We start from the raw sequence: 27,924 nt of genomic DNA on the forward strand, positions 1-27,924 counted from the left end.
ATATTTTTTCTTTCCTTAATATTTCCTGGAGAAACAAATCTAAAAAAAGTCAATTATAAATTTGTATATGGGATCCTAAGTGAACTAACCTTGAATAGGAATATCAGTGCTAACTAAAGAAAAACAATTGGTCTAGGCTTAAGCCAATTTTATGTGTGACTTTTCTAGGGCTTCCACAATGAAGACCTACAAACTGAGTGCCTTATGAAACTGAAGTTTATCTTATAATTTTGAAAGTTAATAGTACACCATCAAGGTGTCAGCAGAGTGTGCTTCTGTCACGGGTACTAGGCTGTGCCCCATGATGGCCATCTTGTTTTCACACAGTCTTCTGCAACAGAAGTCTGAGTACCATAGAGCCACAGAGAGCCTCTAGGAACCTTCCAAGTGTCTTCTCAGATCAGCACATATCTGTCTAAATTTCACTTTCTTAACAGGACACTGGCCATGTTGGTTTGGGGCCCATTGGTCTCACTTTGTATTGAGCTCACATTCTAGGTGCTCAGCCTTCAATATATTAACCTGGCATAAAGGGGGAATGGGCACAATTCAACCTGTAACATATCATTTCCCTTTTTAGCTTTAGCTAGAATATACTGCACTCCTCAAATAAATGCAAAATTCCTAAAGTTTTATTTTTTAATCAGCTTTATTAAGAATATGATGAAAGGGACAGGCCATCTCCCTAAGAAAATACATATAACAAACTTACCACTGTTCCAGAAAAATTATCATCTATGCAAAGAGTATCAACTCAACAATTCAGTTTACAATATAACTTGAGAGATAATGATCACTGTGCCTGTAACTTTCAGAAGTATGTTATGGCAATAAGCTACAAGCAATGCATTCAGAATTAGTTGCACAAGAATTACCTGTTGGACAGTCATTTAGCTAAATGTCAGTCAGTTTCTTTGTTCTCTTATGATTTTAATGGTGAGAAAGGGGGAATAGGTTCTCGCAGTATATTCCAGGCTGCCCTCAAAATGGTGTTCCTCCTGCTTCAGCTAGAAGTTTGGGCATGAGCCACCATGTCTCTCTTATTCTAATGGTATTGTGTCTATACTGCTATGCTGTTACAGAAAAGGCAACCATTGAGCAGCTTTTATGAATTTCTATTTGCTCTTCAAGCTTAATTATAATGCATATATTTATACACATAGTAGCAACAATCATATACTACCTATTTAGCACACGATTTTATAGAACTATCTAAGGATGTGTAACATCTTAGGTCATGTACAACATCTGTCTTAGTGAAAATAATTTAGGATGTGTTTGTTATGCAGTTCCTTGTGAGAAACAGACCAAATCCAGCTACGTGGGTCATACATAATTCTTGAGGCCCTTTTGGTGGATACTGTGAGCTACTTATAGTGGAGATAAGTGAGAAATGATTAGTCCCCTTTACCCTTGCTGCCAGGTTATAATGAAATCAAGTTCTGGCACACACAAACAGCTGTTAGCAAACAAAGATGAGATAATAGCACAGCCTGCTCTATAAGCTTATTGAATTCTGTTCTTTCCCACTATGACAAAATCATGTACCTGAAACAAAGACAAAATTATTGTTGCTGTAACTCATTTGACTCGGAAGACTTTTCTGGGTTCCAGGTTAAGCCACCCCTGAGGAGAAAGGCCTTGCTAGAGCTACAGATTCATGTTCACAGACATGGTTCTAAAATGTTTCAGCTGATACAGTGTCTTGGACACTTAGTGATATATTCCGTGAAAATCCACTTCTGCTATCTGATGCTGATCAGAGATGGTTGATTAAAACAAATCACCTGGTATTGGGGAACTGCTTGGGGAAAATGTGGATCAGCAGGAGTGGGAGGGAAATAAGAGTGAGTAATGAGGGTAGTAGTTAGTGACTGTGATCTCAAATATATATTTGTCCACAGTATATCTTGACCAAATTTTAACACTGGATGTTGTTTATCATATTCCCAGTTAAAAAAAAAAACAAAACTGATGGCTGTTCATCCTGAATATAGACAAAAATGTACCATTTGTGTTATATCATCTATGCTTATGTGTGCTAAAAACTGCAAGGCGCTGCCATATGCATATACTGTGTGTTATGATGCTGACCTCCTGCTTTCTTTATGGTTGAGTAGTTTTTAGATGATGTCAATTATATTTTTTTCTCAGATTTTTCTAACAAATGGATAAACACATGTCTTCCTAACTATATACCTGTCTTTCATTCCTTTAAATCTTAATTCTTGTAGAGATTTTTTAAAGAGATTTTCTTCATTGAAGAAAATATGTAAAATATAAAAAGCAAACAAAAGTGGGAAAACACAATTATCACAGTTTATTCTACTTTAGAAGTTAAATCCACATTATAATACAAACTCCCTGGATGTTCTTTTATCACCTAATAGTATAAGGTAGATATTTCCTGAGTCATTAATTATTTAGCAATGTGGTTTTTAATAGCTACATAAGATACCATTATGTGGACAGGTCATAATTTATTTAAATTATTCTCTGTTGGTGGTCATTTAGAATACCTCCAGTTAACTATTAAAGATGCTGCCAGACTTTTATAAATTCAGTGCCTTCCTGCCAATCACTTCACTCGTTGCTGGCCATATTGAAATACATTGCATACATGTAAATAGGGAGTAAAATATGCAATCTCCTTTCCCTTTTCAATTCATTAGTTAAGGTTTTTTTAGAAGCTATAATTCTCTAATTCTCAGCTTGTCCCTTGTTCTATAAACCTTATGATTTAATTTAAAATACTTAAAATATTGGTTGAGATTTTTAGTACTATAATTAATATACTACTCTTTTAAAAAATGATTTTAGGAGTATATATCCTAGGAAAATATGGACAGAAAAAAATTAGAGAAATACAAGAAAGAGAAGCTGCAGAATACATTGCCCAAGCTCGGCGACAGTACCATTTTGAAAGTAACCAGAGGACTTGCAACATGACAGGTAAGCAGAGAGATACATGCATTTAATGTTTAAAAGTGCTTGTTGGTTTATATTAATTCACATATTTTCAGGCCCTACATTATAGAAAAGACAAAGAAAGGATACTAAAACTACCAAATATTCCTATTAACAGAAACATAATTTCAGTGTGAATTTTTTTTTTTTTTTTTTTTTTTTTGGTTTTTCGAGACAGGGTTTCTCTGTGTAGCTTTGGACCCTATCCTGGCACTTGCTCTGGAGACCAGGCTGGCCTCGAACTCACAGAGATCCACCTGCCTCTGCCTCCCGAGTGCTGGGATTAAAGGCATGCGCCACCAACGCCCGGTCAATGTGAATTTTTAAAAACCAGTATAAATACATATTTTCTTTATCATTCGGCAGATATTTGGGGTGCCTACCACTGAGGAAGTAGAAAATAAAGTAATATTCCTTGACCTCTAGGGTCTGTGTTCTGGTGAAAAGATGGTAAGCAGCGAATAAATAACCTTTGGTAGTGGTGGGTCCTATGAGGAAAGTAGAGCTGTGAGGAGTAGACAGCCCTCTAGAGAGAGTGGTCAGGGGCTCATTCCTCTGACGAGATGGCGTGTGCAGAGAAGCCTGGCAGTAGCATAGAGAGCAGTGCCCAAGGTGAGTGCATGCTTGTGACAGTGGAGAAATAGCACACAAGCACTGGAGCTAGAGAGAAACGCATAGGTGCAAGGAAACAAAACTGCACAGATGACAGGCCTGACCCATGTGGCCTTGGAAGGCACAGCAAAAAGTCATAAGTCTGTTACATCTGCAGCAGGACACTGTAGGATGCAAGTATTAGACAATAGTGTCTACTCAATCACTTAATTAATGGTAATAATGTAACTACCAGAACCAAAAACCTACTGGAAAATACCACAATAAAAACCATCCTGCTTATATTTAGAGAGAGCAAGAAGTTAGGTTCAAACTGGTGTAATGCCTTGAAAAATAGTTTCTTGGTTATATGTCAAGCCTATTCTTTTTACTGTTTAGAGCTTAATTTTTCTCTAACATTTCCTTCAAGAATAATTTAGAATTTACAAAGCTAAGTGCTTCTTGTTCAGCTTACATGTAGAATTCCTCTATATTTGAAAGCACTTTATTACAGTTCACTTGCCTCATTTTACAGATAAAGAAAGATCAAAGGGAGAGATAGTTCACAGCCCAGTGTGAGTTTTATATTGAGGTAATCATATCTAGCCATATGCTTCTATTCTGTGAAACCCTAATCAGAAATCCTGTCTGTAGTGACAGCTCGCACGTGCACCCTGAGGATGACAGAGGCTTGAAGGAGAGGCTTAGCTGGTCTGGTTTCCCGTTTGATTTCTATTTCCTGTGTTCTTTGAGCTAACCTAAACATCAGCTTTTTCCTATAAAACCACAATTATAAAACTTACTTCAGAAATGGTTTGTAAGCCACTAGGTATGTATCTCAGTTGGTGAAAGTGCTCGCCTAGCAAGCATAAAGCTCTGCAGCACTTGGGACACTGAGGCAGGAGGATTGTTTCAAGTTTGAGGACAGCCTTGTCTACATAGCAAGTTCTAGGCCAGCCAAGGCCATATAGCAAGTCCCTGCTTTTAAAAGAAAAATGGTTTGTGAGGAGATAACAAGATAAACCACATAAAGTGCTTGGCACAGGGACCCTCAGCAAATTATGAGCTCAGAAAATCACTGCTACTAAGGACATTTCAGTGAGCTTTTAGAGAATATGAATAGTCTGTTTGAGATTATTATGCAAGGTTTTATAAAAAGGTAAAAGGTCACTCTTGGGATCTCAAAATATATCTCAGCTTGACAAGATCCTGTGTCAGATTGAGCCTACCAGAATAAAATTAGATGTGTGAGCAATGCCTTGGGTAAATGTGTTATGAAGAATAATAGAGAGGCAGCAGGAATAGTTAAGGAACATCTGACACTTGGGAAAGGAAGAAGCTGAGGCAAGAAGAGCCTGAGCCAGGCATGGTGGTGCACACTTTTAATCCCAATACTAAAATCCCAGGGGGAAGATGCAAACAGCTCTTTATGGGTTCAAGACCAGCCTGGTCATTTTTTGCCATGTTCCAGGACAGCTATAGTGAGACCAACTCTTAAAAAAAAAAAAAAAAAAAAAAAAAAAAAAAAAAAAAAAAAAAAAAAACCTGAGACTACTTGCCACAGTTTTAAGAAAGCTTGACAAGTTAACAGGAGCCTACAAGTCCTGGTCCCTGATAGAGGAGTACCTGTCTGAGTACTCACTGGCTAAGTACAATGCAAACATAGTAGTGAATCTGCTGGTTAATTCTGCTGCTCTCACATGCATATGACCATCACACCCTCAGCAACAGCAGACTACAGACAATTAAAAATAGCATGCCATGATCACTAGTAGTTAAAATATAGGCTCCCTAAAAAGCTTGACAAACTAACTTCCTGGTATTTATTTACAAGGGGGCTACCAGTAAATTTCTATCATGGGAATCTTTGATGGATATACAGAGTTACTAAGGACTTTAGTTGCATACATGAGAGGTTAACTTTGCCTTGAGTGTGGTAAGATAATGGAATGCTTCTATGCTTTGTCCTTTGCCTTTATGGTCTTTGTGAGTTTAAATATACACATGACATGATGCTTGCTTATGTGCATAGCTGACATCACTAATAAAGTTTCAGACTACAAATACTCTGTTTTTTGGACTGTGATAGATGATTTTTTTGTATGATAAGTCAATTTTACATATCCAGAATGATCCAGAATATTGAATAAAGATTGAAAATTATACCAGGTGTTAGTGGCGCACGCCTTTAATCCCAGCACTCTGGAGGCAGAGGCAGGCGGATCTCTGTGAGTTCGAGGCCAACCTGGTCTCCTGAGCGAGTGCCAGGATATGTTCCAAAGCTACACAGAGAAACCCTGTCTCAAAAAAAAAAAAAAAAACCAAAAAAAAAAAGATTGAAAATTATAATGGAACATAAATTTGTAATGAACAAACAATACACTGTGACTTTTTAACTACAGTAATTGAACTATACTAATGAATTGTGTGGATAAAGAGTGTGATAGTCAGAATACAAGTCCATTAGGTGGCTAGATTATATCACTAAGGCCACAAAAAGAATGGTAATAGTAACTAAGGCCATTTCCATAACCTTATTAATACTTTTCTGAATGTCTCAATCCCCACAGCAATTCTATTAGCTAGGTGTCCTTTGTTACCTTCAGTTTACAGAGAAGACTGAGGTACAGAAAGGTTAAATCGGTTCCACACAGATTAAAGCCTACAGGTCTTCCTGTGATTTGTGTCTGGGTTAGAAACATTTAGCATGGTGGGAAAGATGGCTCAGTAGTTAGGAGCACCTACTACTCTTACAGAGGACTTGAGTTTGTTCCCAACATTCACATGGTTGTTCACAGTCGCCTATAACTCTGGTCCTGGGGCATCCAACACTCTTGTCTGATGGCTCCTGCATATACATGATGCACAGATATGCAGTCAGGCTCCCACATATACATATGAGATAAATTAATTTTTAAAAATTTTGTGGAGAGCATATGACTGAAAATACAGAAACATTATTTCACCAATGTTCATATAGCTGGCTAAATAGAATTATCAAATATACTTTTCAAACTAGGTTGTTAAATCCGTAGTATTTAAACTAGTTCCCACATGCTCATTTCTGAATGTGGGATTAGGGCCTTGTTTTTTTCTCTGTAAGGTAATTTTTTTTCCCTTAGGAGTCAGGAAGAATTGGTTCCAAAATCTGAATATATTCAACTGTTACACTAAATAACATAGTATTTTCAATAACCTGTAGCCACCCTTCCATATGCTTGGAATCATTTTTAGAGTACTTTTATTATATAATAAAATATAAGTGGTAGTTATTATTTATGGAATAGTAACAAGAAAAAAGTAGGCACATTTTCAGTACAGACATAATTTTTTAATACTTTGATCGGAAATTGTTTGAATACAGGGGGCTAGCTGTTTAGAGTAAACATATATGCCACATACACAGAGCCAAAACATCAGATTCTGCGGCACCTCTGTAGCTAATGATCTCAACAATGTAAGAAGATATGAACATGCAGGTTGAGGACATTTACTGAAAGTATAGAGTGTGCAAGATTAAAGCACAATGTTGAACAGTACAGAGCCCGAAATTTCCTATGTAAGTATGGATTTTCTTGTCTCATCAAAAAAGGAAAATTGTATACCCAAGTTTTATCTTCTAGAAGGTGGTATTTGTAATCTTTTTTTTTTTCAAATCATTGTCTCGCGATAAAAACATTTCTTAATTTCTATGTGTGCATTTCTTCTGCCACCTGTAGAGGCACAGAGTGGTTCCTGTGACTTTTGTGCATACTGTCCTATAGAGTCCTGTGTCTCCTTTTGTCTGCATGTTATTCCTGGGAGTGACAGCCACTGGCAAAACTCAAACTGAAACTCGGTTGCACTCAATAGAAGATGAATGCACCTCTGCATATATTACAATAAAATAGTCTTACTGTATTTAATAAGTAATATTTTTCTAGAATTAGAAATCTAATTTGCAAAAGATATGAATATAAAAATCCTGGCTTTGGTATTTTCATTATACCAGAAATAAACTTACACTGAAAAATTTGGAGTGTATAGAAAAGAAGGAAAAGGAACTATCCATAGACCATCATCCAGACATCCCAATGTTAGCAGCTGGGAAAATTCTTTCCCTCCTGTCTTCTGCATGTTCTTGTTTACATTGCTGTGATTATGATAAAATGTTGTTTTGGTAACATAAGTAAAAGCATGGTTTATTAGCATTGTAATGGTTTTATAAATTAATTTGAATTCTCTAGCCTGGACAGTTTCTCTCAATTCTTGCTAGTTGCTACTATTATCATATAGCCTAAAACATATGACTAGCTCAACGAGTGCTTTCATGTCATTTGCGAGTGTCTTATTTTCTGTTTGTATTACAGTGCTGTCCATGCTGCCAACACTAAGAGAGGCTTTAATGCAGCAACTCAATTCTGAGAGTCTAACAGCTTTGTTGAAAAACAGGTAAAAGCAAGTTATGTTCTTTGGCTTATTGGAATGCCATCGAAGTTTATAGCATGAACTAAATACTTTTAATAAGTCCTTACATAGCTTACATAGGCTCAGTTTTAAAAGTAAATGCATATATCACTTAATCAATATTTATCTTAATTTAAACTTTGCCTCATTATACAAATTATATGGACAATAATATATATTATCTTTATCTGAATGTTTTATATCATTTTTAGATTATTCAGCAGTTTACTTATTGTTTGTAACATGAATAATAAAAGCCCAGAGACAGGTATTGGAGTTCAAGCTGAAGATTAGAGAAGCAAAGCAGTCAGTCACTAGCTCTTCCCTCTACCTCAGTCTGAAAGGACTGTCCTGTAACTGGAGAATAAATCTCTGAGACTGAATACTGAATGCCCCACTTTTATCTTATATACCTCTCTAGAGTTGGGATTAAAGGCCTGGGATCCCAAGTGCTGAGATCATCTTTGTGTGAGCTGTTTCTCTTTTAGACTGATTCACTCTAATGTAACCCTGGGTGGCTTTGTTATACATTTTTTTTTTTTTCTCGGTATATTGAGACAGAGTTTTTCTGTGTAGCTCTGGCTGTCCTGGAACTCCCTCTGTTGACCAGGATGGCCTCAAACTCACAGAGATCCACCTGGCTCTGCCTCCTGAGTGCTAGGATTAAAGGCCTCCTGAGTGCTAGGATTAAAGGTGTATGCCACCACTGTCACACCCCTCAGTGGCTTTGAACTCACAGAGATCCACCTACCTTTGTCTCCTGAGTCCTGGGATTAAAGGTATGTGCCACCACTGCCCAGCTTCTATAAGTAACTAGTGTGGCTGGTAGAATTAAAGGTGTGTATCACTATGGCCTGGCCCTGTAGCTGTGGCTAGCTTTGCATTTTGATCTCCTGTGGCTTTATTAAATTAGAAACAATATATCACCACAAGGGTTTATAGAATATATTCCTGTACAAGAAATATAAAGCTAATAAAATTATGCTCAATATTGTGTTTCTCATAGTGTTAGTAATGTAGTAGATTGTTTTGGCTAAGGCACATAAATTTATAAATAACAAAATGATATAAAATATAACATGAATGTGTAATACTGACAAATTATTATGGCAGTTCAGAAAGCACTACCCACATACATGAACTAGTGTGTGGCTTGTGGTATTCACACAGGCATTAGAAGTTAGTATGGTCCTGTATTAGTTTGAGGAGACTTCTGGAAAACAAATGGCTGCTGCTTTTGATGAGCAAAATATGGGCAGTGGTGGTTTCACTAAGTAAATTTTGTGAGAGAGACAGAGGAGGGAGAGAGAAGAGGAGAGAGACACGGATGAGGAACCAAACCCAGCAGCCCAGAGCATGTACTTAATCTGTATTAAGTACATGCTCACCACTGAGTTACACCCTAAACCAAGTAAATCTCAGTAACATGGTTGTGCTGAATTATTGCTTGGCTATAATGAGCTTCCATGTAGCCAGGTGGTGGGGGAAGAAGTACTGTTTCCAGAGTCTGTGGCAGCTCTGGTGCTAGGTGCCTTCTACACATACATGCTCTCATGCAGTTTTCACAATGTGTCTGTGAGGCAGATGTTATCATTTGCACTTTGCAAACAGAAACTTAATAGACAGGTTGAGCAACAAACTTAACAATTTCGTTTTGTTGTTTCATTTATAATACTGGGGACTGGATCCACAGCCTCACCTGTATGAGCAAATACTACAATTGAGCTACATTCCCAGCCCTCTTTGAAACATTTTCTATTATGCAGGAACACTTCCCAAAATGACAATGAACTTACAGTAAAATTTTGTATCTGATTAAAATATAATACCAATGGCAGGTGATTGTCATTCTCAGAAGTAGACTGAATTTAATCTCCTCAGGTTTTAAAGTGTGGCTTATAAATTACTTTGTATAATTATATAAGAAAGTATATGATGGGGGATGTCCTTCTGTATGCTGTGAATATGTTTCTCTTATTGGTTGATTAATAAATGCTGACTGGCCAGTAGCCAGGCAGGAAGTATAGGCGTGGCTACCAGATGAGGAAAATTCTGGGAGGAAGAAAGGCAGAGAAGGGCCACCATGTGGCTGCCAAGGGAGCAAGAGGGCCAGCATCACTGGTAAGCCAAGACAAAGTGGAGATAACTAGATTAGTAGTTATGAGTTACTAATCAAGAGAGAGCTAGCCAATAAGAAGCCTGAGCCATTGGCCAAACAGTTTATAATTAATATAAGCCTCTGTGTGTTTATTTGGGACTAAAGGGCTACAGAATCTGATGAGACAGAAACACTAGCTACAGGTATATATGAACAAATTAATCTCAATCAAATAAATACCTAATTACTAGTTATATGTGTAAGTAAAGAACAAAATATATTTTAATTGCCATAAGCCTTAGTCATATTTAGGCACCAAAAACAAATTAAGTGAATACAACTTTTATTTTAAAAAAGGGATACTTGTTACAATAAATGTGGTGGCATTGATCCTCCTTGGCAAATCTGTTTCCTACAAGGTCCTCCATTCTAAATGCTTAGAAGTTAGGGCCTGGGTGTATAGCTCAGTGGTAGAGCCTACGCTTCACATTCTCAAGGCCCTCAACTCAGTCTTCAGCACCAAGAAAGAGACAATAAAAACCTAATAAAATAGCTTTAAGTTTGAGGCACCTGAATTGACAGCCAAAGGGGGAAATGGGTTAAATATAGTACAATTCAAATTTTGTTAATTCTGTGGTAAAACAAACACTAAAGGAGAATGTGGGAGTTGAGAGAAAGTATGACTTTGCAAGATAATATGAAAAACTTGACTCAATATGCAAGCCGAAGAATTTCCTGCATTCTAGAGTTTAAGGTGAGCTGTGGCTCTTCTCACTCTTACATTTATGCACCTTAATGTTATTTTTTTGCCTTTTCTTTTGTTATTGCAATTATTTTGCCGTTGGTAGATGTCCACTTTTAAAAGCATTTTGTATAAAAAGGACTAACTACAACTTGACGATTGTTTTTATATTAGAGTCCAGTCAACTCTGGTTTCCTATAAACTTGCCAAGCAAGTTGGGTTTCTTTTAAATTAGTTTTTTCATAACTGATAAGGGATAAACAAATGATCTATTGCCTTGTTTCAGCAGGTACATGGTAGCAATGAGAACCACCACTGGCGGAGACTCTTACACACCCTTCTCATAAGCAGCAGCATACTGTAGCAAGCACTGGTCGAGCTTTAGGTAGATATTTTAGTAATAGTAAAAAGCTGAGTTGTTTTTAACTTGGACTGGATGTCTACTTGAAGCGTCCTTTGAACAGAATCTACATAGAAAGTACTTTCCCTATCCTACATGATTTAAAATCAGAATCTCTTAAAAAGATCATTACGTGTTTTTGCATTTTTGTTTTGTTTGTTATATGATCCTGGGATCTGAACCAGGAGCTCATACATGATAGGCAAGGTTTCTACCACTGAGCTACAGATTAAAACTACAGTTGCCGTCTTAGGATGATTGCCAATACACAGCCCTTCCTGGTTTGCTCACTCTGTTCTCACACACCAAATACCCCCAAATGAAATACGGTTTAGCAAGTACAGATTCAGCTCCCACACTCTAATTTGTCCTTTTATGGATTGCTGCTACTAAGTACTTCTGTCTTGTAATACTGGCCCAGCTTTAATTGTAATAATAACTAAATTTTTAAGATTTATTATTATTTGTGCATATACACACAAACACACACACACATACACACTCGCTAGCATACGCCTAGGGGCCTGGAGACATCAGATGCCTCTGGGGATTACAGGCAATTGTAAGCCACCCAGTGAGGGTGCCAAGAACCAAACTCGGACCCTCTAGAACAGTTTTTTCTCTGAACCTCTTAGCCATCTCTCCAGCACCATAACTCAGTTTCTTATTGAAACATAAATTTATGCCCAGTAATAAGGATTATTGGTCTGTGTTTTGTATCTTTGTGGTCTAGTAAATAATATTCATTATATTTTATAAAAATATTTATGACAAATTGAAAATAGTAAAAATGCGTGTCCTTTGACACAGGTGCACTGCAGTCTATCTACATTCACATGCCCCAGTGCTACACCGCAGTTCCAATACTTTTTGTTATTTTTATTACATCATATGTATATATTTGTGTGTGGAAGTAACAGGATAATTTACAGGAGCTGGTTCTCTCCTTTTACTGTATTGGTCCTGGAAACGAATTCATCAAGATCATCAAACTTGGCAGCAGGCACCTAGTACCCACTGAACCATTTTGCTGGCCCATAAATATGTTTTTTGTTTTGTTTTGTTTTGTTTATTGTTTTTTATTTGAATTAGAAACAAGATTGTTTTACATGTCAATTCCAGTTCCTACTCCCTCCCCTCCTCCCCTACCACCACCCCCCCACCCCCAACTAAAACCCTACCTATCACATATCCTTTCTTCTCTTCAGGGAGGGTGAGGACTTCCATAGGGGGGTCATCAGAGTCTATCATTTCCTTTGGGATAGGGCCTAGGCCCACCCCCGTGTGTCTTGGCTCAGGGGGTATTCCTCTATGTGGAATGGGCTCCCAAAGTCCACACCTATGGTAGGGATAAGTACTGAACTTATCTACAGGAGGTCCTATAGATTTCTGAGTCTCCTCACTGAAACCCATCTTCATGGGGACTGGATCAGTTCCATGCTGGTTTCCCAGCTATCAGTCTGGGGACCAAGAGCTCCCCGTTGTTCAGGTCAGCTGTTTCTGTGGGTTTCACCAGCCTGGTCTGGACCCCTTTGCTCTTCACTGGTCCTTCTATGCATCTGGATTCCAGTTCAGTTCAGTGGTTAGTTGTGGGTGTCTGCTTCTACTTCCACCAGCTGCTGGATGAAGGCTATAGAATGGCATATAAGACAGTCATCAATGTGGTAGACTTTGGGGAGCCCCTTTTGAGGGCCTTACCCTGCCAGGGGAGTGGAGGGGGAATGGCTAGGGGCAGGTGGGATGTTGGGGGAGGGGAGGGAGAGGGAGAAGGGATTGACATCTGAAGCAAACTTGTTCCTAATTTGAACTAATAAAATAAAATAAAACTTAAAAAAAAAAAAGTCATCAATCTCATTATCAGGGGAGGGCATTTAAGGTAGCCTCTCCTCTGTTTCTTAAGATTGTTGGTATTATCTTTGTAGATCTCCAGACCTTTCCCTAGTGCCTGATTTCTCTGTAAACCTAAAATGTCTCCCTCTATTATGGTATCTCCTTTCTTGTTTTCTTCTATTCTTCCCCCGACTCAACCTTTCTGCTCCCTCATGTCCTCCTCACCCCTACTCTTCTCCCCTTCTCATTCTCCTAGCTCCCCGTAAATATATTTTTAAACGAGTATGCTTTTGTGCTACCATGGACTAATCTGGATGCATTGCTATCTTATTTTTATTTTATTTTATTTTTGGTTTTTTCGAGACAGGATTTCTCTGTGTAGCTTTGGAGCCTATCCCGGCACTCGCTCTGGAGACCAGGCTGGCCTCGAACTCACAGAGATCCACCTGCTTCTGCCTCCCGAGTGCTGGGATTAAAGGCGTGCGCCACCAACACCCGGTGCTATCTTCTTTTTAAGAAAATTAAAAACTATGTAGTACGTCTCCATGTCTGCATTTATTTAAGGAGCAGTTTTAAATACATTGAATAATACACACATGCTTATATAAAGCAATACAATAGAAGAAGAAAGGATGTTTACCTCATCTATGAATAGGGAAAGAAGCATGGTATTCAATATACAAGGTTGTATCAATTTGGCTTTATAGCCCTTTAAGTGTTTTATGCAATTATTAAATATCCATAGTGGAATAAAACTCCAGTTACCTAGAACTTGAATATCAGCACTATTATAAGACTACTATTCTTTAACTGAGGGGTGAAGCAGGTTAATATCTATGTTGTTTTCACTGATTTCTAGTATGGGCCAAATAAAATACATGTATAAGATCAACAAAATTAAGCTAAAATCCTGTAAAGCTGGTTTTGAATTAAACAATCAGTATTAGCTTGTAATAGAATTTATCTTTAAATGTGTACATATAAATAATATATACACACTAACAGCTTATTAGTTGGTTTTTCCTTATAATAAAATTCCTGCAAAGGGGTTGTTTTGGTCTGTGATTTTGAAAACTCCAATACAGATCAGGCAGATGAGCTGCCCCGGGTCTCTCTCTGATGGCAGTTGTGGGCCAGGCAAGGTAGAGCAAGCTGCCACCTAATGGCCGAGAATACTAGATGGGCCGTGGTCTCCAAATCCCCTGGTAGGCATGTCTTTAATGACACAGAACCTCCCTGTAGCCTCCAAGTCTTAAAGGTTCCCCTGCCTCTCAGTTATGTCAGTCTGATTATCGAGCCTTTCATGTACAATCCTCTGAGACGACAGTAAAGCAAACCTTAGCACCAGCTTAGCACACTGAAAATGATGAGAAATAATACCTGACCAGAAGCAGCAGACATGCTTAATCATCCTGAAGCTGTTGTATTCTCTAATGTTTCCCAGCACCAGGAGCCAGGACTCTTAAAGAAATGAATAGTTTCAGAGCTGCAAAAAGCTTAGAACAGGATCAACTCAGAACTGCTTTCCTTTTTAAAAATTAAGCTGACCTAAATAGCCCTCCAGTGGTGATTTGAACAAGGGAGAGAATAACTTCAGTTTGTTGTGCCTCAAATGTGTGTGTCAATTTGTGTGCTTATAATGATGCTGCAAAACAACGAAACAGTATCACTTTCCTTTGATGTCACGGGATCTACTTAATTATGTGTAAGATAATAAGCAGAGGGAAGAAACTTTTCCTGGTTTTCTTTACTGTTTTAGTATGTCCAGGCATATGCTCAGGAAGAGGAAAAGGATTGGAAAAATGTACACTGGTAAAGTGTGGTTGTTAGCATTGCTTAAAAGAATTACACTTTTTTGCTATCTTATGTGCTTTGTTACTTCAATATTTGTATGTTATTTTACTTTTTAAAAGGGAATATAGCTCTGTGTAATTCAGTTATATTTGCTTATATAGATTATTATTTTCATATTTTCTGTTTTTTTTCTTTAGGCCTTCAAACAAGCTGGAAATATGGGAGGACCTAAAGATAATAAGTAAGCCTGCATATTCTGTGTAACAGCACACCCTTAAGATATTTATAACAGGAACTTTTTATACCACAGTATGTCCATGACTCTTCTTTTCCTACCTCATTGAATAGTCATGTTTAAATATAAATATTCATAAAGTAAGGTGATCAATGTCTGTTTTCAGACAATACTTATTGGGTGATAATGGTGATATTATTGTGCTTATATTAGGTATTATATTTTTAACATTGTATTTTAAAAGAATTTTTTTACCCATCCCAAGTAACAACTTTACTTTGCTATTATATGCAAAATTTCATTAGTGATAAAAATTTGAATCAAACAACACTCCTAGGACTTGTGTATATGCATCACACCTTCATACCAGCTTTCATGTTTCTTTACTTCAGCTAACATATCTACTGAATGATGCTATTGGAAGACAAATGAAACTTCTTGAGTGTCCTGTATTTCCTTTCAGCTGATGCCCTTTCTCACATGCCCTGTGAGCAGCTATTTCTACATTCTCTTTCTTCATTTCTTCACTCCTACTCACTCTTTGATATTTGATACCACACCCTAATTTCTGCTCTTGTCTCTACGCAAGCAGTCCTCATAGGCATCTGAAGTAATCTATGTGTTTCTGAATCCACTGGGGCTTTTTTGACTTACCACACTTCTTAGCACAGTGCTGCTGGGAGGCGAAGTCTTCCTGTTTCCCTATCCTCTCTACCTCCTCCAGTTCTCTACTGGGCTTCTTTTCCTTTCCCTGACACTAAAAGCATGAGTCTTCCGTGCCCAGCCCTCTTTTACTCTAAGCCAGCTCTCTGGACATCTGAGTTCTGCAGACACAGCTTAGTCAGATCTGACCTTGCCTTGCCCCATCCCCACACCTATGCTTGAGATGGGTCCAGGGCCAAGTGACCACTAGGAAGCATAACTAAGCAAGTATAATGACACCAGCCTGAAATTCCAGCACTTAGGAGGCTGAGACATAATAAGGTCCTGCTTAAAAACAAAAAAGACTAGGGAGAAGGGAAGAAGAGGAGACATAACTTATTCTAAATAGGTTATAAAGAAATAAAGTATTTTAAATTGATATATTTTTGTGCTTGATCCATTTATAAATGTATTTGCTAAAGTCGGCTTATTAAAAGTAGTTCATAGGGATAGGTCATGATTTTATATGTTCATTGGTGTTTTAGTAAAATGTTGATGTTTTGTTACTAAAACAATGCCAAAGGGTTTCTTTTCTCCCTGAAGGTTTCACAAGAAGTATTGTAGCTGTATATAGCACGTGTATGCTGGTCGTTCTTTTGCGAGTCCAGTTAAACATAATTGGTGGATATATTTACCTGGATAATGCAACAGTTGGAAAAAATGGCACTGTAAGTTTAACAGACTCCATTGTACACTGCATTTTCTTTGTTCAAAGGGTAACTAAATATAACTTATTCTGAGTACAGTTTCAACCATTAATCACCTCTGAGGAACAGACTTTTCTATTTCCTGACTGAATTTGTAGCATTGTAATTGTTGTCTTGGGAGAGTAGACTTTTTGGCACATTAAAGACGTTTTTCCTTTAAAAGCTTAGCTCGTTTAACTCTCCTTTCTGTTCCATACAGACAGTTCTTGCTCCACCAGATGTACAGCAGCAGTATTTGTCAAGTATTCAACACCTCCTTGGAGATGGTAAGATTCCAATCGGCAGCATGCATGTTTATACTATTGAGGGAAGTTTTAAGTGAACAGACTCTGATTTTCCTTTAATAGGCCTAACAGAGTTAGTCACTGTCATTAAACAAGCTGTACAGAGGATTTTAGGAAGGTAAGCCATTTCTTCTTTGACTTTTCTGACTTCCTGATTCTGGTGAATAAGAGTTAGACCTGGCTGTGGTAGCACAGTTCTGTAAACCCATTATCTCAGGGGGAGGATCCCACGTTCAAGGCTTAGCTGGCAGAGTGAGTTGAAGGCCCGCCTAGACAGCTTGGTGGCCTCTGTCTACAAATTTAAAATCAAGAAAAAAGTAGGGTGGACTTGTGAGAGCATTTGCTTTGCACTCATGCTTAAGGCCTTACTTTCACTCCTCAGTACTGCAGAGTAAAGGGGGATGGAAGTCCTAGTGAACTGGGTGACCTGGCCAGTTTGTGAAATTCTTTGCAATCTGATACAGAACACCAGCCCTGATAAAGATCTACTTTGTCAGTGTCAGCCTTTTCATACTGAGGGATGTTGTTTAGATTTTATTGTCTATTTATTGACTTCCAAATGAATTAGAGTGACTCCCAAATGAATTAGTGACTCATGAGATTAAGAAAAAATAATTTAAAAACCTGCCTACCTCCCCCTTACACTAATGAGATCTAAAAGTGTGACAGGACTTTTCTGTGAAATCTGTGCAAAGGCTTACTGTGGCTATAGTAATGGCCCTTATCTGGTGGCTAGCTTCCCAGTCCATTCCAGTCCAGCAGCTTCAGGTTTGAATAAATGGAACAGGGTTTCAGATACCAGCTTATTAAGAAATAAGTGCTATGAAGGGTGTTGTGTCCTTTCAATTTACCTGACTCTCTTTTCTCTATTCTAGTGTTTCTCTTAAACATTCTTTGTCCCTTTTGGACTTGGAGCAAAAACTAAAAGAAATTAGAATTCTTGTGGAGCAGCATAGGTCTCCTTCTTGGATTGATAAAGATGTATCCAAGTCTTCTCTGTGCCAATACATGATGCCAGATGAAGAAACGCCATTAGCAGCTCAGGTACTTAATTCATAACCATTTCTGTATTGTCTAACTCATATTCCATATTTTATAAATCTGTTACTCTTCTAAAATACAGATTTGTAAATCTTGTATTACAGCAATTTAAATAAAGCCTTAGTCATTAGAAAAATTATAAATACAATTTATTGTACCACTTATAATGAGTATTAAACATATTTTTATTTTGTCATAATTAGATTTCAAGCACTGTGATATATATATGCTGTGAATAAAAAGGAGAATACAAGTTCATTACACTTACAGAACTTAAGAGACAAATTTTGTTAGTTTGGCTAACAATGTTTATATAAGATCAAACAGAACCCAGAGGAAGATCATACTGGAGACAAGATCATAAAGAACTCTTTGTATCTAGATAAAAAGATTACACTTTAGTTTACAAAATTCAATTTTAATGACACTAAGACTACATTCAAATTTGCTTGAATTCATGGCCTCTTTTTGCTTAATTATTGTGACATATATGTGTGTCACACACACACACACACACACCCATACACAGTTACGTAACAACAACAACAAAAAAGAGGTCATGAATTTCAATGAGAAAAAGGCAGGAGGGGTACCATGGGAGGAGTTGGAAGGAAGCAAAAGAAAGGGGAAATGATGTAATTACAATCTTTAAGAAAGTAAGAATACAAAAAAGAGAAATAGAGTAGTTGAGGCTAGAGAAATGACTCCGAAGTGAAGGGAGCTTACCAGTCTTGTAAAAGATCTGACTTCAGTGTGGATAGTTCACAACCACTTGGAACTCCAGCTCTCTCTTCTGGCCTCCTCAGGCACCTGCACTTACATGTACATGAGCATGAACACAGGAGAGTGTATACACACACACATTCATACACACACACACACACACACACACACACACACACACACACACACACACACACACGATTAAAAATAAAATATTTTTTAAAAAGAATGAATAATGGCTGTGGGACAGCAACCTGAAAAAATCTCTGGCCACTCAGCTGAGACGCAAACAAGGCCTGTTAGAACACCAGGTCTGCTGCTATTAATGCACTAGTGTGTCTTGAGCAGGTGTTTAGATACTCACTAAGAACAATACAAATGCCGAAGGTTTTTGGTTATATATTCAGATTATATAACCCACTTTTACATTATTTTTTTTACGTTATTATTATTTATAGGCTCAACTGAATCCCTTCTCTGCCATTGAAAAAGAGTAGCTGTCATATACAGCTGAAGAAGCCTGGAATACATTGTTTTTTAGAAGGGGGCCCTGTAGACTAAAATGTTCATTTTCATTGCCTGAGAGTTTTCTCTTCCCCAGGAACTCAAATAATGATCTGTTTGGGTACTGAGAGACACTAGATTCAAGATTAGTCAAGAAAGAAAAAGAAATAATGGAAGGAAGGAAGGAAGGAAGGAAGGAAGGAAGGAAGGAAGGAAGGAAGGAAGGAAGGAAGGAAGGAAGGAAATGAGAGAAAAGTTGTAATCCATAAAGGGAATCTTAAGAGTTGAAAGATTAAAACTAATTTGAACAAGGAGGATAGGTGAGACAGAATTAATGAAAGTGCCAGTCGTGGTCATACACTCAGGAGACTGAGGCAGGAGGATCACTTGTTTCAGGGTATCCTAAGTTCCAGGCCAGATTGGGCAACATAGGGAGACCTCATCTCAAACAGAAGAGAGATATTAATGAAAGAAATCAGCAAGTTATCATAAAACAGGATCTCATTGAAATTCAACAAGAGAATCTTAACAGTATAAACTCACAAAACTATTTCCAAATATTAGAATTCAACAGTGAAAGTAAAATTGATGTGAAGAATGAAGAGAGGAATGATGACCCAAGTCATACTGAATTGAAATGAAGCATGAAACTTTAGATAAAAGGGACACACAGAGCCTCACAATAGTTTAAATAGAAAGAAAAGGGGAGGGGACCTCACACATCCTAATAAAATTTCTCAATAGTGCAAGAAAAGAAAGACTTTTTGTTTGGTGTGTGTTGGTCTGCGCTCTGTCTGTGTGGTGAAAGTGTGTGACGCACCCATGTAACTGTGTAGGTGAATGCACCAGTACACAAGCATGTGTAGGCAAGTGCAAGTTTGTCTTCCTTTGTTGCCCTGCACCCTACTGCCCTCACTGAAGATGGAGCTTCACATTTGGGCTAGGCTAATTGGCCAGCAAGTTCTGAGAGCCACTTGTATCTGTTCCTTAATGCTAGGATTATAGGCATGTGAATCCATACCTGGACTTTTACATGAGCACTGGGGATTTGCACCCAGGTCCACAGGTTTGTAGAACAAGCCTCTTACCCACTGAGCCAGCACCCCAGACCTATTAGTCTTAATGTCTATTATTTTTCTTTGTCTGTGGATGCTGGAAATATCAAAAAAAAAAATTAAGCCTTAACAAAGTATACTTTAATTCATTTTTTTGAAATACTACTTACATGTTTACATAAATGTAGTATGGATTCTAATTGGTATTAATAATTTTAAAAAAAACTGGAGTCAGATATTGGGGGGAGAGCTGAAAGATCGGAGAAGCAAAACAGCCAGCTAGTTCTTACCTGTCCTGAATCCCTAGACCAAAGGTGCGATACTGTCTCTAGTAATCTCAGACTGAATGCATCCTCAGACTGACTGCCTAGACTGCTGCCACAGACTGACTGCCTAGACTGCATCTGTCTCCACAAATCCTCAGACTGCATCTCTCTCTTGTTTCCTCCTACATAATATTCCTCTTTCTGCCCATATCACTGTCTCTACCTCCCTGGTGCTGGGATTAAAGGCATGTGATCCCAAGTGCTGAGATAACCTTTGTGTGAGCTGTTTCTGTTTTAGACAGATTCAATCTAGTGTAGACCAGGGTGGCCTTGAATTCACAGAGATCCTCTGCCTCTCTCTGTCTTTCTAGTACTGGGATTAAAGGTGTGTGTCACCACTGCCTGGCCTCAATGGCTAACTAGCGTGACTAGCTTTGCTCTCTGATCTTCAGACAAGCTTTATTTGTTAGATCATAAAAAAAGTATCACCACACATAAATAATTTTAATTTAACAGTTTGGGTTGTTAACAAAACAGAGACATTCAGATTTCCCAAACCCTCAAGTTTTTAAAGTGATTATTTCATTCATGACTTTGTAGTATTTGAAACCCTAAAGTCTAGAATTCTTATTTTACAGGCCTATGGGCTTTCTCCAAGAGATATTACCACTATTAAACTTCTCAATGAGACAAGAGACATGTTGGAAAGGTATGTAGAGTCTACATAAATGTAGTTGTATTTTCAATGTAAGTAAGGCCATTTTCTAATGTTTCCTGATCAAATATTCAATATATTATGTGAAAATTAAAATTTTAATCTATTCCCCTCCTTTAGGTAAGATTTCCTATATAAAGTAGAAGGAAGCAGAGTTGTTTGTTGGTTGGTTTTTGTTTTGTTTTTTGTTTTTGTTTTGGGGGGTTTTTTGTTGTTGTTTTGTTTTGTTTTGTTTTCTGAGACAGGGATTCCCTGTGTAGTTTTGGAGGCCGTCTTGGAACTAGCTCTTGTAAACCAGGCTAGTCTCGAACTCACAGAGCTCCTCCTGCCTCTGCCTCCTGAGTGCTGGGATTAAAGGCGTGTGCCACCACCACCCAGCTTGTTTGTTGGTTTTTTAAAGTAGTTTACAAGTGTCCATTTTCATGCAAGCTTATGGTGTACTTAGATTATTTCCTCCCATGCCTTTCTGCCCTCTCCCTTATCACCCCACCCATCTCTGCAACCAATACTTTCATTTGTTTCCCTAGACCGATTTGCTGCTTCTTTCATGTATCACATAAATACATGATTTTATGTGCCTGCATAAAATGTAGGACCCACAAATGAGAGAAAATGATGTAACGTGTCTTTCTAAGACTGACTTAAATTATTTAACTTGATTATCTACAGGTGCATCCATTTTCCTCCAAACACTATAACTTCATTCTATGACTGAATTTTCTACACACTACATTTTCTGTATTCATTCCTCTGTTGAGGAGCACCTAGGTTTGGTTGCATATCCAAGCCATTTTAAATGATGCTTAAGTAAACACCAGTATGCAAGGACCTCTGTGATGTGTTGACTTGTACCCTATTGGATAAATGTAGGAGTGGCATACATAGCTGGACCACATGATGGGTCTACTTTAGTATTTTGAGGAACCTTCATCTGATGTCTATAGTGGCTAGATTCATTTGTAGTCTTTCCAGCTATTTTTTTTTAAAGATAACATTGTCCCAAATGCATATTAATATGAAAAAAAATGTGATAATCAGTTAATAGTCTCATCATATCAGGCCAAACAATACAACTGATTTTTATGCTGAATTTCAAAAAAACTAATAAATTTAGACAGTTTTTCATGCTATTAAAACTAGATTGTAACTAGAAATATTAAGGATTCTGAATTTGTTTTCTTTGTCCACTGGGAAGCCTAATACACTTCTTATTTTATCTAGTCCAGATTTTAGTACAGTTTTGAATACCTGTTTAAACAGAGGCTTCAGTCGGCTACTAGACAACATGGCAGAATTCTTTCGGCCCACTGAACAGGATCTGCAACATGGTAACTCCATAAATAGGTAAGATAGTATATAAGAGAGTATAATCTGAACACAGACTCATATCTGATGATTTGGATATAGTTAAATTTTTGTACCAGATAAAAACAAATCTTAAATGATAAACTTTACCCTGAATTTTCAGCAAATTAAACTCTTGCAAACAAATGACTTCATTGACAGAAGTTCATTACATCTGAATTTAATAATAAAACTTACTTTTCCCACAATACATTTGCTACTACAGTGAAGGAGTTACATTGTGAAACTACCTTTTTATTAAGTCAAAATCCATTTTTTAAAAGTCTTTAGAATAAAAGGCTGATAATATAGTCATTATTGGCCTTTTTAATTCAGTGGTCTGATCATGGTAATAACTAGTCATTCTTATAGATTCTTGTTTGGTGAATTATTTCCATACAGTAATATTTAATTTATATTCCAATAATTATTCCAAAAATGCTTAAATAGATTCACTTTACATCATTATAGAATTGGGAATACGTAGTTCGTTCAATTTCTTTTGTAGTTTCACTGTGTCTATCCCTTTGATACAAGGATCCAAGCTTGGTTTCTGTCAGGCTCCTCACTCTTTAAGAACCTCTGGTTTTATATCTCGCTTGAAAAATAGTGAATTACTAAATCAGTGCTGATTGATTGTAAATGCGCCTGCTAACATTTAAGGAAACAGTAACTGGCATTTTTTTTTAATTATTATTAAATTCAGAAGCAGCATGAAGATCGTCGGTTTAGCACTGGACTTTTGCTTTAGAACACCAAAATTTAGGAGTACCATTGAATTTTTCTATATTTATCTTTAAGACAGACAACTAATAAACTTTAATTGACTCTTAATTTCCTAAGTTAAGCATATACTTTCAAAATGTAAGGTCATTTTTAATGGGAAAAAAATATCAAGTGACAGTAACAGAACTTTATATTTACAAACCCAGGAAAATTAACTAAGAAGGTTAAATTCTTCTCCTAAAATGTATCTATTATTATACATTATAGACAAAATATTATTGAAACTCCATTGGAGACTGGAAGACAGTTGTTTTGTTGGTATTAACCCTGTCAAGTGATAGGACAGGTGGTCAGATAATGGACTGAAATTTCGCAGAAATAAAGACATTTCTGCCTGTCAGGCAGGCAGAGATACACTGTGTGATGTGGAAGAAGACACATGGTGCAGGAATTCCACACCAATGAGACCAGAGGCATCCGGCGTGGATACTGCAGACCTTACATTCATACCCTTTGACACCCAAATTCCACGTTTGGACAGACACTTAAATACTAAGAAAACCTGAGCAAGAACTTCAGTGCCAGCTCTAAAAAGCTGGTGACGTTGTAATGGCATGGACTGCCATCTAATCACTGAAGACAACATACAGAAGTAGACATTATGGAGAACACTTAGAACAAAAATATGGTCTTAAGTTAAAAAATAATAAAAATGTATAAAGATTGCTAGAGGAAAATATCCATGAAGTCAGATGAGGAAGTTATGTTTTGGTTTTCTACTAACATATTTATGTACATTTCTTCAATGATGTGTATATACTTTTATAATTAAAATGTTCAATGCTTATGATATAATTTCAGAAAACAGCTGTTGTGGTAATGTGTTATTTTTGTTTTATTGTTTGTTTTTCAGTCTGTCCAGTGTCAGCCTGCCTTTAGCTAAGATAATTCCCATAGTAAACGGACAGATCCATTCAGTTTGCAGTGACACACCTAGTCATTTTGTGCAGGTAAGCAAGATGCTGGGAATATTGAAAACAAGCTGTATTCATGCTGTGGTTGTTTCCAATACAAATGTACATTCCCTGCTGTGATAACCAGCTTACAACAGAAGCTCGCAACCATATTCAGAGTGGTAGCATGCTCACAAGAGAAGCAGTGCTTGACAGCAAATTCATTCCACTACCTTTCCCATGCCATCCAACTCTAGACTGTGGTGCAAATGTTCTGAGGGTTGGCCAAACTTAAGCATTATGTAGGGAGACACCATAACCACGCCTCTTGAGGGCTGGCTACAGGTGTGCTTGACCACACCTGTCAGGGTGTGGTCAAGGGGAGGTCAGGATGTTAGGTTCTTAAAGGGCTGCAGACCTCTTCTCTCTGGCCTCCCTGCCTTGCTGCCTCTGGGCACGCTCTGGCTTGTGCTTGGCTGGTATTTGAATAAAGGTATTTTGAGTCTACAAGCCTTCTCCTTAAGCATTAGACTTTTCATTAAAAATTCAGTTCTTCACAGTTTGAAAGAAACTGAAAATACATGGCAAAATAAGGTGTTTTCATCTAATAAAATAGCTGTTAATAGTGCATCAATAATCTGTTCACTAAAGCATAATCATAGGTATGGAAAGTTTTTATCAGAATACTTACAGCTCCATTTTTTCTTCAAAACTTATTTGGGAAGCATTTTATTAAAAGGATGACTTTGAATCTATGTACTGTTTTCAGGCATTGACAGACTTGGGAACTATTATTGTTGTAAGTTTACAATGTTTTACAGTGTGCCTCAGTAACAAAGTGCTGCAGTGGTGCACCATGCCGTCTAAGGCCTCCATGCACATGTGATGTCCGTTAGTGTCGTGGTCTGAAACAGTTTAGTGTGTCTCTACAAAGACTGGACCCTCTTGGCACAATGCACACTGCCCACACTTAAGGACTGAACTTCTTCCTGCCTTGGCCAGTCATTAGCCCATTCTTTACATCCAGGTGGCCCTGCTCTGTTCTCTGTAGTCATGCCTCCTCCCACCCCTAAAAGCTGGCCATTCACCCTGCAGAAGAAACAGTAAAGAAGGCTGATGGCATGTCACTGAACTGAAAGTCTCACAGTTTTTCTGCTTCTGCCAACATCTCTGGGATGACCTGTAGGCATCCATTTTGGCAAATTCATGCAAAATACAACAGAGTATGTATAATACAGCAACCACATCGTTAAAGCTTGAGTAATTTGTGCATTACATTTTAATCAGTTGTACATTTCAGCCTGTATAACTGATAATCAAAACAAGACAAAAAAGTATAAGTTTTACTGTCTGCATTAGTAGTCATGGTTCTGAATAAGGGTTCGTGGGCTTCACCAAACTGCAAATGGATCCATGATAGTGAAGGTTGAAGCCTCTTGGAACATGAGGGACCCAGGCATGGAGTCTGGCCCATGTGCTCCCGTGGCATGCTCAGCTTCATATGTTCAGTCCAGCTGCTCAAAGAAGCATGCTTTCAACCAGTGCTTCTTCAGGACTTAAGAGACATGACTTCAGGAGTTCAAGAAGTTGAGGAGAAAGTTTATTTGATACTTATGGAATTAGAAAACGCAAACTCACACAGGATCATTTGCAAGATAAAATGTCCCTGAACTTAAGGCACATATCTATATTTATGTGCATGTTCTTGGTGACCCCATGTAGTGTTAAACTGTGCTTTTGAATTAAGGAGAAAACTACAGGGGCAATGAAAAAACAACAGAAAAATCATTCATATGAAGACCAAGTCAGGTTACTTCACTCCCACATGCAAATGGTTCCAAAGCTGGGACAGAATCTTTTTTTCTTTTTTTAATAGCATACCAGGTAGAAGAACATTGAATGTATAAAAACATGAATGCTAGCAGGCAGTTCCATATTTACACTAAATCAATGAATTAGTAACCATCGGCTCTATTTAGTAAGGTGTGTTGGGTTTTGTAGGGCAGATTCCATTTAATGATAAATGTGTTTTTTTGTTTATTTTTGTGAGTAGTTCAGGATGTATTCAAACAATTCTCCTCTGTTAGTCTCCCGAGTCCCTGGAATTTCAGGATATGTCTCTGTGCCCTGCTTAAGTTTTATTTTTTAGTTACGGAAAAGCTCTAAGCTTAAGACATTTGTGCATTTTTCATTTACACATTAAAATAATATAAGCTCCAGGCAGATGTAGGGAGGCACATCTATAACCCTAGTACTCAGAGGCTGAAACAGGAGTGCCAGTTCATAGCCAGTCTGGACTGTACAGCAAGACCCTACTTCAAAAACCAAACAAAAATATCTTAGTATTGGAGTCCTGGACTTTATTTTACACTTGTTAGAGGTCTGTGGATGTTTGAGATGCATTGCTACCATAGTGCAGAAGTAACCTCAACAAAACAAGCACTGACAGGAAAACATACCATTTTAAAGGAACACACAGTTTTCAAAAAAAAAAAAATTGCCCGGCCTTGGTGGTGCACACCTTTAATCCCAGCACTCAGGAGGCAGAGACAGGTGTATCTCTGTGAGCTCGAGGCCAGCCTGATCTCCAGATTGAGTGCCAGGATAGGCTCCCAAAGCTACACAGAGAAACCCTGTCTCGAAAAACCAAAAAAAAAAAAAAGAAATAAAAGAAAAAAATTACTGTATTTTATAGAAATAAGAAACTAAACAGTATTTTCTATGCTTTAGTTAAGAAAAACATCCCTTTCCTTAGTTTATTCTCATTCTTAAGTACACAAACCCTCAAGACAGACTGACTCATTGCTTGTAGAGATGAATTTCACACCATCTTTATGTCTTACGAACTGTACTGTTACCATTTTTGCTAGGATCTTTTGATGATGGAGCAAGTAAAAGACTTTGCTGCTAACGTGTACGAAGCTTTTAGTACCCCCCAACAACTGGAGAAATGACTTTCTTCCTTCAAGAAGAGCTAGGATCCATCTACATTAAAATCATCTATACCTAGAGTGACAATTGCAACCAAAATGCCTAATAAAATATATTCTTAAGCAAAGTCTTATTTCATAATGAAGTAGATTCATTTGGCACCTTATTGTATTTTTAATTCATCAGCAGTCTACTTCATCAGGTGTATCTAACTGGTGCACAAATTACAACATCGGGATCATTCATGATCTGTTTCAGCCTGGATAGCTGATCCAAACCAAGTAGATAATTTTATACATACATGTAATGGAATGTGATGTCCTTTCACACATATCTGTCTTGAAAAGTAGATCTAGGATGTGTGGACTCTGAAGATATGTTTAATCATGAAGTTTGCTGGACTCTGAAGTGAGAGCAAGCCGGATTCTCTCCAGTCACGTGATTTGTCTCACACACCTTGACAGAGGGCTTATCCTCTAGAAATCAGTGCATTTTGAAACCTCTGATCAGCTATTTTTTTCCTTTGCTATTTTTCTTCAATATTTATTTGCAGCATTTTCTAAAGCTTTCTTAGCAACCCTCAGAAGTTGCATATAGAATTATAGTCTAATGTTATGTTCATGTTGTTTACTCACAATTATTAATTACAGAGTTTCATTTGTGTATAAATAATTTTAATAACTTTGTATTGATTTTGAGTACAACAAATAACTTGTTGCAATAAACTATTTTCATAAAATATAGTTTTGTTCAGTTAATACTTTTCAGCCATTAATTTATTTGTTATTAATATTTTTGCTGGTTTTTTTTTTAAAGAGAGCATGCTAGTTTTAAGTTTTAACTGGTATATAGTTGGTGCTTTCTTCTAAC

The 27,924-nt window shown here is 37.4% G+C and overlaps 1 protein-coding gene across 1 annotated transcript in view; it reads left to right on the plus strand.

Moving 5' to 3' along the window:
* Pex3 (peroxisomal biogenesis factor 3) overlaps window positions 1-27,797 on the plus strand; it is a 32,210-nt gene extending 4,413 nt beyond the window's left edge. The window contains exons 2-12 of the mRNA XM_027401995.2: window positions 2,821-2,952; window positions 7,908-7,989; window positions 15,066-15,109; window positions 16,349-16,473; window positions 16,712-16,778; window positions 16,860-16,914; window positions 17,672-17,840; window positions 21,024-21,094; window positions 22,322-22,444; window positions 24,084-24,180; window positions 26,994-27,797. Coding sequence (XP_027257796.1) covers window positions 2,821-2,952; window positions 7,908-7,989; window positions 15,066-15,109; window positions 16,349-16,473; window positions 16,712-16,778; window positions 16,860-16,914; window positions 17,672-17,840; window positions 21,024-21,094; window positions 22,322-22,444; window positions 24,084-24,180; window positions 26,994-27,077 — 1,049 coding nt within the window. The 3' untranslated portion in view covers window positions 27,078-27,797. The remainder of the gene's footprint in view (window positions 1-2,820; window positions 2,953-7,907; window positions 7,990-15,065; window positions 15,110-16,348; window positions 16,474-16,711; window positions 16,779-16,859; window positions 16,915-17,671; window positions 17,841-21,023; window positions 21,095-22,321; window positions 22,445-24,083; window positions 24,181-26,993) is intronic.
* The last annotated feature ends 127 nt before the right edge of the window (window positions 27,798-27,924 follow it).

The sequence above is a fragment of the Cricetulus griseus genome, chromosome 2 (genome assembly GCF_003668045.3).
Source record: "Cricetulus griseus strain 17A/GY chromosome 2, alternate assembly CriGri-PICRH-1.0, whole genome shotgun sequence".
Lineage (NCBI taxonomy): Eukaryota > Metazoa > Chordata > Mammalia > Rodentia > Cricetidae > Cricetulus > Cricetulus griseus.